At 36.7% G+C, this 12,276-nt stretch overlaps 2 protein-coding genes across 2 annotated transcripts; one reads left to right on the top strand and one right to left on the bottom strand.

Annotated features, from left to right (window-relative positions):
* The first annotated feature begins 3,603 nt into the window (after positions 1 to 3,603).
* LOC120633310 lies at positions 3,604 to 6,150 on the top strand. The gene is made up of 2 exons (XM_039903499.1): positions 3,604 to 4,004; positions 5,417 to 6,150. The coding sequence occupies exons 1-2, from the start codon at positions 3,836 to 3,838 to the stop codon at positions 6,085 to 6,087; spliced, it is 840 nt and encodes a 279-aa protein (XP_039759433.1). The 5' UTR covers positions 3,604 to 3,835; the 3' UTR covers positions 6,088 to 6,150.
* Positions 4,054 to 6,679, bottom strand: LOC120633309 (protein ALP1-like). Its single transcript, XM_039903498.1, has 2 exons — positions 6,150 to 6,679; positions 4,054 to 5,240 (listed from the first exon to the last, which is right to left on the bottom strand). Exons 1-2 carry the CDS (start codon positions 6,452 to 6,454, stop codon positions 4,367 to 4,369), a joined length of 1,179 nt encoding a protein of 392 aa, XP_039759432.1. The 5' UTR covers positions 6,455 to 6,679; the 3' UTR covers positions 4,054 to 4,366.
* Between the last annotated feature and the right edge of the window lie 5,597 nt (positions 6,680 to 12,276).

Genomic DNA, 12,276 nt, shown 5'->3' with positions numbered 1-12,276 from the left:
AAACTAAAGATTTTTAGTTTAAAAAGGCCATACGTCAAGATGATATAAGTAGTATTAACTTATTAAGCTGTGATTCCGCTTAGAAACCAATCAGGGTAGTGAGTTGAGTAAAAGATCCGTTCGCCATCCAGGTTAGTGTTTTATTTTGTTTGCAATCGTATTAAAGCTCAATTATGAGTAAGATATTAATGTTACAACATTTAAGTCAGAAGCTATTTTGTGAAAACAGCTGTATATACTACCAATATTTAATCAGATAAGAATCCGGTGATATACTGGTGATAATAAAAAGTGCTAGCAAAAGTTAAGTGAAAGGTTGAGCACCCCTGGCTAGGTTAATAGATCGTTCATTGACCGAGTAAAACAGATTATGATATAAACAATACAAGCTTTCGAACGTATCTGACCAATACGTTGATTAGCGGTACATTTCTCCGAAAGAATAACACCTATGTGGTGATAGCCCAGTGGGTAGTACTTCGACTTTTCGTGGGGTTGAGTTCGAATCCCAGCACGCACCTTTATCTTCTATAAGTTATGTGCGTTTTAAGCAATTTAAATATCACTTGCTTCAACGGTGGAGGAAAACATCGTGAGGAATACCTGCAGGGCTAGCACAGGCAGGGGACAAAAATTATATCCCCCTTATTAGATTAGTATACCCTGACAGAGGATAAAATTAACGTGACCATCTCCTAACGCACGGGAACATTGAATAGGAGAAGTTTATCCCAGCTTATTATTACACATATATTATTTGGATATTATTTCCACTTCTGCGCCAGTGCTCTTAGAGTTGATAAAACTGTGGGAGAAGTTTAATTTTTATCCTTTCCCCGGGGAGATTATTGTCTCCAGCCCATGCTAGTCGAGCTGAGAGTTCTGCATAATGTTCTCAAAGTTGTGTGGAGTTCACCAATCCGCACTGGGCCAGCGAGGTGGACTACGGCCTTAACCCAAGACCCCAGATCTCTTAAGTATAGGCATAATAATTTAGGTTATTTTAGGTTTTAGGTTTCAGCGGTAGCAGAACCATGACAATTTTTTTTATTTATTTTTATTTATTTAAACTCTTTATTGATGACTTACGGATCTGAAATGTGTTCGCTTTCTATGGGCCTCATAAGAAGGCTATATATATAATTTTTTTTTTTTCATCTTGGTAGTATCTCTACTTGATCAAATGAGAAATGAGGATATCCGTAGAAGAACCAGAGTTACCGACATAGCTCAGCGAGTCGCAAAGCTGAAGTGGAAATGGGCGGGGCACATAGCTCGATGAACCGAAGGACATTGGGGTTCCAAGGTGCTTGAATGTCGACCCCGTACAGGTAAACGCAGCGTTGGTCGGCCCCCAACAAGGTGGACAGGCGACATCAAACGAGTCGCTGGGAGCCGCTGGAAACAAGCGGCCCAGGACCGTGGATTTTGGAACTCTCTACAAAAGAGCTATGTCCAGCTGTGGACTTCAATCCGTTGAAGTGATGATGTTGATGATGAAACTATTTATTTGTACACCACAATATGTATGAATGAATAAATGAATGAATGAATTAATATACTTTTATTGCACACCACAAAAAGTACTTAGAAAAAAAAGAAAAGTATAACAAAACAACGTATACAATTTTGAATTTAGCGGTCTTATCGCTTCATAGCGATTTCTTCCAGGCAACCAATGGCGAAGATAAAAAACAGGTAGGTACAGGAAGTTAGGTGGTGCATATATACATATATCCATAAAATAAATATGTAATTACTTAAATATAGGGTATGTCTAAAACACTTCTGCCCGATTTCACTAAGGACTGCAAAGGCAATGCATAAGTAACGCCTAATCAAAGAAGATTCCTAGGCATAGGTACATTTACTTTTCACTGATAGATTTTCACTGTTCTTGTCACAAAGTGTGGTATATTGTGTTTGAACTTTGACATTTTTGATTTTTCGGATGTAAGGCTGTCAGAAATAAAACATAATTAATATTTTTTCATCCGTCAAGTGTCAATTTACGAGTCTACTAAACTTAACGATCCGCCGCATCGTAACTAAGATGGCGCCTAACGTCCTTAGTCATCACGTAAGCGTTCGTGAAATGTTTTTTCCCTCTAGGAATCAGCCAAGAAAGTCCAGGCATCTGATTAAGGCTATTCCTAGTTTAGAGTTAGAGTTTAGAGGGCATTAACTACTTTACTTAAAACGGCCTTAATACCCAACTGACGTATCTATTTAAAGCAGCTGTAGGTATTTTGTTGAGGTAGGTAATTATGTTTTTAATCGTTGGCACAGTAGAATGCTAATCATTTTCGCGAACACTGCAATCTGCTGGAATGTGGTACGGAAAACAATAACTATTAATTATTTCCTCTTAATATTGTCCGTAATAATTATTTTTCTTCAAGAAATCCTTGGAAAAAATCTTAATTAAATACCATTTTAAACCTGTCAAATTAAAATCTACGCGATTAACGTCTTCCACGCCATCTATGCTGTAAACGCTATATTGTTTTGTATAGTGACATCTAGGTTTTGTACCAGTCCCTTTAGCTAACCATATTCTTTGGACATTTCTTTACGAAGTGGTTAATGCGCTGCAACAAAGATGGCGCTGTAATATTCCTTTAAAACAACATTTTGAGTGATTTCAAAAATTGAGAATGTAAATATGCGATGTTGTTAAATATCAAATAAAATCTTAAACTATAAGCGATGGATAACCGAATCCACGGACATCTCTATGGTTACTGCGCCACGCGATACGTAGAGGTTAGACTCTTACTGATTAAATATTGGATAGAAGCGTTACTTTGCGGAAATCCATGATACTTTATGAAAATGAAGATTAATTTGCTATACTCCGCGAAAAGCAGAAGAATCTGTATGGTGTAATTTGTAATTTCTTCAATTCTTATACTCCACACCAAACAGATCTTCTGCAATGTACGTTCTACGCACGTTTCGCTCCGAAACCGGAGCATCCTCAGGAGATGTTGACTTTACAATGAATAATTGATATTTATTTATTTTTTTATTTAGAATACTTTATTGCACAAACTTAGAAACAATACAAGAAACACACAAGAAAACAAAAAAAAAAATAAGTAAAATTAAAAACAATTAAAAAAAATAATAATAATAAAAAAAAGTTAAATACTAACTAAAATACTAACTAAAAGTTAGATATCTAACTGATTAACACGCTGACGAAACTGGGCAGGCCTACCTCGGGCCTAATTAGTTTCGCCAGTCAGAGGTGTGCCGAAACAACAGATGAATGTCAGCCAACTCGAAGACAGTGTGGGCGATGGACAATGCCTTTTTCATTACCCACAAGTACGTAAAAAGTACTGACGTGGTAGATACCGCTTTAGCATACAGTCCGCCTTTTGTATGCCGATTTATAGTTGTCCAATAAAGAGACTTAGCGCATTGGGTACGAGCTCTAATTTTTTAAGTTATGTGCGTTTTAAGTAATTAAGATATCACTTGCTTAAACGGTGAAGGAAAACATCGTGAGGAAACCTGCGTGCCTGAGAGTTCTACATAATGTTCTTAAAGGTGTGTGGAGGCCACCAATCCATACTGGGCCAGTAAGGGCGCTTGTACACGCTAAGAAAAAACGCCGGGCGTACCTAAGAATTCGTGTCGTAACTAGAAAATAACTGTGTACACTGCTCGCAGCGGTGCACGAAAAAAAATCTTGTCTGCGCAAGACACGACGCGGCGAACGTTGTTGCGGAGCGGCGGGGGGGCGGTGTAGTAGGGTTGAGCCAGCCCAGTTTTTGTTGTGCGTTGTGCGTTTGGTGTGGACGTGTATTGCAGCGTAGAGTACAAAATGGCTGATGAGTTACTTATAACTTTAGTAGAAGGACGACCGGTATTGTGGGACAAAACTTTAGACATATATAAAGATAAAAGACTCACATACGAAGCATGGAGAGAAATATTTACTATCTTAAACAAAGACTTCGACGAAATGACAAATGTCAAAAAAAATGAATATGGTAAGTACATACAACATATTACTATCTTTTTACAATTTTCAAAAATACAGATTACTAGATATATTCTATATAGCTATATATTATTATAAATATTAATCATTGTCGTTACCCACATTAAATACATCTACAATAAAAGATTTAAGTTGCAAGCAATCATAAGTTCAATAGCGCTAAGTAGCATACGGACACGGCTTTGCTAAAAACGATAATGACTAATACTTATAATAAAATACGTATAAACATGAAAAAAAATATAACATGTAATTGTTTATTTAAACAATATGGCAGGTAAGAATAATTCCTTGTTTCACACTTTTTGGATTAAAATTTAGTAGTCGGGTTTTAGTTTTAGAACTTATTTTTTATGTGTATTTATCTTGCCATGGCAGTGATCCTTCATCAGAGGAAAAATATTCAGTATATTTTTGACGAATTTCGTCTGCTGTGAGATTATTGCCTTCTAAATGCAATGGACTATTTAATCGGTCTCGATTGATTAAAGGCTCAACGTGACCTTCTTCTGTATGAATAAAATTTTGCAAAACGCAAGTAGTTTTTACAATAGCAACTGTTAAATCGAGACTTAAGTTTAAAGATCGGTGCAGAATTCTCCATTTGTTGGCCATTATTCCAAATGCACACTCGACGTATCTTCTTGCCCTTGTCAAGCGATAATTAAATATCTTTTGTTCTTTTGTGAGTTCGTTACCACCGTAGGGTCGAAGTACGTTAGCATGAAGTGCGAAAGCTTCATCAGCTACAAAAACATATGGTAATATATAGTTAGTATTTATTATAGAGCATGGGGATGGTATGTTTAACGTATTGTCAACAAGTTTTTTCCAAAACTGTGTTTCTTTGAAAACATTTGAATCACATTCTTTACCATACGACCCTACATCAATAAAAATGTAATTGTAGTTGGAATCCACAATAGCCATGAGAACAATAGAAAAGAAATGTTTATAATTTAAAAACATTGATCCACTTTCTTCGGGTTTAATTATTCTAATATGTTTCCCGTCCAGTGCTCCAAGACAGTGTGGAAAATTGGCATTTATTTCATATCTTTGTGCTATATTCAACCATTCTTCTTGTGTTGGCATCCGCATATAAACTGTAGATAATTCTGACCAAATATGATGAGTAACTTCACGTACAATGTTCGCTATTGTTTTTATTCCGATTCGAAAATCGAAATGAAGACGTGCGAAGGTATCTCCAGTTGCCATGTATCTGTAAAAAATTGTAACAATGTCTTAGAGCAAGAACACACTTGCAACTTGCAGTGCGATTAATTGCAAGTGTGTTCTTACTCTTACAATGAGGTCATTTCCTTTTTTATATGAAGTTTATGTCTACTTGCAATAGATGGTACCTACTTTCTAACGGTAGTTCGTTTTTTGTTTCAGCAAAGTCTACAGCAAAAAAATGGACAAGTTTGCGAGATAGGTGGATGAAATGTCACAGAAGACTTAAAGAAATGAAATCGGGATCGGGTGCTAAGAAGATTCGTAAATGTGATTTTTACGACGAAATGTTATTTTTGACAAAAATTGTAACACGCCGAGACACTGAGTCAAATATACCCGAAACAACAAACGTGGAAAAAAGTCCCGTAGAACATACACCGATCGCGAAAAAAAAGAAACAGGATGTTAGCGAGGTGGACAAAAATATGGCAGAATTTATAAAGGCTGTTACCAAAGAAGAAGAGAGCCGTGCCATGTCATTTTTTAAAAGTATAGCTCCGAGTGTTGATAAGTTCAGTGATGAGGAAATGGTGGATTTCCAGTTTGAAGTTTTAAAACTTGTGCGTTCTACGCAACAACGAAAGGGAAGTGATGTTCAGCATCAATGGAGTACTGAGTATTACAAAACAACGCAGCCTTCTACGTCGTCATTTAACGTACCCGGCCCATCATACTCGACTCGACCAGGTTACAGTACTCAAAAATCTACATCCATTGAATTTGACACCGAAACTATTAGTAGTGTGGAAACATCGCATACAGATGAATTTCACTTTGACTTTTCTGAAGAATATGAACATGTGGAGTCTGTTGAATTTGGAAACATGTAACACTTCAAAGACATTTATTATTGTATAACGTTCAAATCAATATGCTTAAAAAAATTACTTACCTTAATGTTACGGCCAATCTAATGTATGGAGGAATACTTTCTCGCATTTTGGTATTTTCATGTCGTATATTATTTTCTATTGTTGTCAAAAGCTTGTCAAACGTAGACATTTTCATGCGAAAATAATCCACAAATTTTTCCTCATGTTGTCGCATGACACGGTAAAGGGTAATGAACCCGCCAAACCCATTTTTCTCTTGTATAATTGGATGAACCCAGTAAAGTCTCTTGTTTTTTGTTTCCTTTTTTATTTTGTTATAATAATAATATGCAATTATCATTCTTTTTTGCTTTGTAGTTAACATTTATATAAATAAACGAAACTCACTGATTACACTTGTTATTACTTGCGCGCCCTACGCCCGACTGTCGACTGCACGAAAAGAATCGTGTCGTGTACACGTTTCCATTGGTCTTGTCTGCGGAAGACACGAAAAGTTTTCGTGTGTGGAACAGACAAAATTCTTGTCGTCTACACGAAAAATTTGTCTTGTCTGTCGCAGGAACGGCAAATTTTCTTAGCGTGTACAAGCGCCCTTAGGCGGACTACGGCCTTAACCCCTTCTCATTGTGGGAGGAGACCAGGGCTCTGGAATGGGCTGGTAATGGGTTGATGTCAGTTTGGGCTTTAACTAGGGTAGGCATAAAGCAGGAAGATCGCATAAAATTGAAAAATTCTTCTATGTTGTATGATTTTTTTTGGTAGGCAATGTATTTGTGCATCTATAAATATATATCATAAATATCTATTATAGTATATATAAATTTATATCGGTATTTTTGAAGTTAATATGTAAATGTAGATTGTATGTTCATGTAAGTTTATTTTAATTTTTGGTTACATACTTTATGCACCATCCTCTTTCCACTTTTTTATCGGCTTCGTACGCTTAGGTTGCCTTTAAAAGATCACTTTTAGTGATAAGGCCGCCTGTGCACTCCAGCACTAAGTACTACTATTACTGTTTTCCTTATATTTTTCTATTGTGTTGTGATGCAATTAAGTTTTTCTATTCTATTCAAAGTCAAAGTCAAAAATATCTTTATTCAAGTAGGCCTATAGGTGGCACTTTTGATGCGTACATAAGAATTACCCGGTAGTGAGATGATGGCGATAACCACATTCGTAAAGTTAAAACTAAAGCTACGAGGGTTCCAAACGCAATTCTATCTTTGCACGCCACTGGTGATGGTGATGAACCAGATTTGCCGACAAAGCTCAATAGTCGTGAAGCTAGTGGCAATGGGCCGGGCACATAGCTCGGAGAACCGATAGATGTGGGGGTTTCAAGGTGCTTGAACTGCGACCTCGTACCGGTCAACGCAGCGTTGTTAGACCCCTGACGAAGTAGATGCATTTCGCAGGGCATTGCTGGACACAAGCGGTACAAAAGTTCTATGTGCAACCAGACCTTTTGTCTGTTAGGAGGCTTTGGCCACGGCTAGCTACCACCCTACCGACAAAGACGTGCCACTAAGTGATTTAGTGTACCGGTGCGATGTCGCGTCGAAACCGATTAGGTGTATGACTACCACACTCCTTTACAAGTTAGCCCGCTACCATCTTAGACTCCATCATCACTCACCAACAGGTGAGATTGCTGAGTCAAGGGCTAACTTGTAACGGAATTAAAAAAAAAAGTAATGGAATGCATTGGTTGACATGAAAAAACCTACTTTTAATAAATATTTTAAAAAGTTTCTAATTTTCTAACTTCCAGGCGCAAACAATTTGCTATTACTACTACTGAATTTAATAGAAAATGTGGTTGAATTCCAATATATTAATTATATATTCGTAACACTGTCGATAGCTGTGATAGCGCAGTTCGTAGGACTTCAACTTCAATTTCGGGGGCCGAGTTCGAATCCCAGCACGCATCTCTAACTTTTATAGTAAATAAGCAAGTGTGTGGAATCCAGTGGTAGAATTATGCAAACCAAGAAATCGTACAGCTTCTCAATTTAAAAGTGACGTTGTCAGTGTAGTGTGTTGAACAGTTCGTGAAATACCGACAAAAAGAACACGAAAGCGGGTAGTCAGATTCTGCCCGTGACATCCGACTTCACATCTCGTACCTACGCAGTCCAGAAATATCGACAAATCCAAAAATATTATCGTGATATGTACCCGTTGACCCGTTTATAAGGTATGTGCGTTTTGAGTAATTGAAATATCACTTGCTTCAGCGGTGAAGGAAAACATCATGAGGAAACCTGCATGCCTGTGAGTTTACGTAATGTTCTCAAAGTCGTTTGGAGTCTCCAATCCACTCTAGGCCAGCGAGGTGGACTATGGCCTTAACCCCTTCTTTTTATGGGAGGACCCCATGCCATGCCTTTTGATATGATGATAATGCACCCTTTGGATTGTACAGACGTAATGTTGTTATGGGATTGCGTAACAATGCATATATTTTATGCGATAGAAGAAATCGTAGTTCTTGTTTAAAAATGGCTGTTAACTTTTATAAGAGTTCCGTTATCCGTCTCCGAAACTCTACATGAGATGTGTATAAATTGACCATTAAATAAACATGACCTATTTAGGAATAAACCTCTGGAACAAAACAAGAATTTTGCAAAACCGTCTACACATAACGGAGTTATGCCCGAACCTGTATAAAAAAAACACACAATAGCGAAGGAGTTCATTTTGAAGGAAGTCTGCTAAAAATAAGTAAGTGTATATTATGTACCTACACTTATAGATAGGTGTATTAAGACCTGCACAGTAATACATTTTTCTTGGATCTTTCATAAAATAATTTCAAGAACGCAAACATTTCAATATGCAAAATATCTACGTGTACAGGCATCCAGCTTGCCATTCGACCGAATATTGCTTAGGCGCGATTTTGCGCTCAGTCAAGCGACAAATAGTTATGCAGGAACATTCTACCACATCCAGCTACTGGGGTACAATATAGCGAAATCATTTCACTCATATGTGTCATGTATGTATATAACTCAATGTTGCCCGCGACTTCGTCCGCTAAAACTTTGATTAAAACCGAATGACCATCTAACTTCCAGCAGTACCTGGAAATCAGTTTCATGGGTTTATTATCGCGTTTGCAATCGAAATCGCAATAATCTGATATGATAATGATATCGATAACCCTAATCAATTGCGATATCAATTATCAAAATCAATTACGATATCGATCCCAATATCAATCATAGTTATCGATTACGATACAAAAAAACTGAAATCGATATCGATTTTGTCATCGATTTTGGTACCGATTTTGATGTCGATTACAATATCGACTTTGATATCAATTACGATATCGATTTTGATATCGATTATGATTTCGATTTTGATATCGATTACAATATCGATTACAGTATCGCTTATTATATCGAGTTTGATATCGATTTTTATATCGAGCTTGATATCGATTTTAATATCAATTACGATATCAAAATCAATTGTAGTTATCGATTACCAAATCGATTTTGATATTGACTTCGATATCCATTTTGATATCGGTTACAATTATCGATTCGACACTACAGGCAACAGCTAGCAAAGGTATAAACATAACTTACTTACGTTTAAACCCGAAAAACTTTTCGGTGACAAATAAAATAACCATTCCGAGTTCGTATTCGCGATAATTCGATCGCTTTAATGTTGTCGCCATTATGAATTCAGATAAAACTCACCTGTGCGCCTAGGACGAGTTTTTATACCTCGATAACTTTTACGAGTAAATAATATAATTATTTAGTTGTAGGCCAGCTTTTTGTGACAGAGCTTTTGTGAAGTCCTACCACCGTGCTAATTTCTATCGCTGCTTTCTGTGTTCCGGTCTAAGGGAGTCGTCGCCGAAGTAATTACAGGCATATGATACACCTACGCCATAGGTTGGCAGACACACGGTAGCAATTTGTAGGACGTGTTCCTACCCTACATAATTCTTATTTTATTCTTCATTGCACATAGTTAAAAGTCAACAAATAAATAAATAAGAGAACTGCAAAAAAAAACCGTGTAATCCTTACATACTACACTACATTTAATTCAATCAAGGGCAATTGTATATTATTTTATAACAAATTACCAAATAAAATCTTTGAGATGTCTCTCAATAAGTTCAAAGTTTATATAAAACAGAACAGAAACAGAAAAATCCTATTATAATATTAAGGATTACTTAAACGATAAAAAAGCTTGGGTGTGAATTGCTCTAGCTTCATAGCTTTATATAAATTTACTGTGAGATGGTGCTAACAAAAAAAAAATTACCCGGCTAAGTTTGTTGTGGGCTCTTATTAGACCAGGGCGCGTTTGGAACCCTCGTAGCTTTCGATTTAAGTTGGCGAACGAAGTTATCACCATCCCCTTACAATTATGTAAACAAATATGTATGAACGCTTCATAAGTGCCTGTGATAGGCCTACATGAATAAAGAAATTTTGAATTTGAATTTGAATTTTTGTATAATATCTGTATAGCTCTGTTTATAATCGATGGTTTTCCGATATCCGGTGGGCCGTCTGCGTTGTCCCAAAATAATTATTACTAAATTAGATGAACTCCCTTTCGCAGTGGTAAGCGCTTTTGATTTGAAGGCCCTTCGATTATTGGTGTGTACAATTTGCTTAGACATGCTATTTTCGAATGCCCTTGAGATCTATCACAGGCGAGCAGTAATATTGACTCCCGAAGCCTGAGCCGAGCACGCATGCTCTCAGTGACGAGGAATGATAAAAATATGAATGTTAAGAAGCATATTGGAGAGGAGAGAGGAACGAGAAAGAGAAGAAGAAGAAACACTTTATTGCACGTAAACACACAGGAGAAGAAACATTAAGGAGTATACAGTAAACAATGTAGACATGCAAAGGCGGCCTTATTGCTGTAAGCAATCTCTTACAGACAACCTTTGTAGAAAGCATAGCAACAAGGTATTGGAGAATTTACCCGCGTTCATTAATATTCGCATACGTTTCCACCGTTCGGCAATGCTCGGAGAGTTGATAAAGTTGTGGGAGAAGATAGCATTTTGTGCTTAATCCGGTTAGAAAATATTTCCTGCCCATTCTAGCCGTTCAGGTAGGATTTCAGATAAAAGGGCTAACTTGTAGAGAAATAAAAAAAAATCCTGTGCTTTTTATTCACACACGACGAAAGTGTAACTTCTGAAAAATAGCCTTCGAGAGATTTCGGTGGATATAGAGTATCAGAACTATTAGGATAAATGTAAGGTTTATTATTTAGTTTCCATGGTAACTAGAAAAGGTAAAAAAAATAATAATGTTTTCTATCTCACTCTGTCATATACGTTGTATGTGTTTGTTTCTTTATCTAGATGTTATTGGATTTACTTGGTAACTTAAATAGGAAAAAAACAGATAAAATAGTATTTATATTTCTGTCTCATTCTTTGCCGGCTTCATCCTACACATTTTTGTATTTGTGTCTCTTACCTGCCGTTTTTTCCGTTGCATCCGGTTTGAAATCACAACGATTGTACCGAAGTTTCACTTCCAAAAAACAAAGTTTCCACTTGGGCCGCTCGCTGGTTGTAATAGGTATATGGAGAAACTCGAAGTGTAATTTCGTATTCGAAAACTATATAATTCCTCACTAATGGCATTGAACTGGAGTGTTGGCTTGGAAGCCTGGCCGCCCTCGTGGCTGAATAAAAATTAATTATTATTATCACATCGCGCTGCGTTTTATTAAAGCTTCATAAAATTAATACCATTCAGTGCAGTGGTTGCATCGCAGATAATTTTAAACCCCGCTCCTCAAAAGGGTTGATATAAATTTGAACGCCTCTTACATACAGCTGAAGTTTAGTTTGTTTACTTGATGATCTCGGGTAGAGTACCTACACGTCCGATTTGAAAAAATCTTTCCATATATCATCACGCTAAGACCAATAAAAGAAGAAGGTTTAAATTGGGGTTTTAACAACCAACGATTTTGGGAAGATAATAAAAGATGCTATGTATTTATAAGCTCACCGATAGCAACGATACCGATATTTCTAATATCAAAAACAACAAAAAAAACCACTTAAAATAACGTACGTGCTACGTCATTATGGTCAATGACCTCCTCTCCGTGTTGCAGTATCATGGCATAGGCAGTATCTGCGAAGGAATTTTA

This window comes from Pararge aegeria, chromosome 21 (genome assembly GCF_905163445.1).
Source record: "Pararge aegeria chromosome 21, ilParAegt1.1, whole genome shotgun sequence".
Classification (NCBI taxonomy): domain Eukaryota; kingdom Metazoa; phylum Arthropoda; class Insecta; order Lepidoptera; family Nymphalidae; genus Pararge; species Pararge aegeria.
Note: the sequence above shows the minus strand (reverse complement) of the source record. Positions and strands in the feature narration are given on the sequence as shown.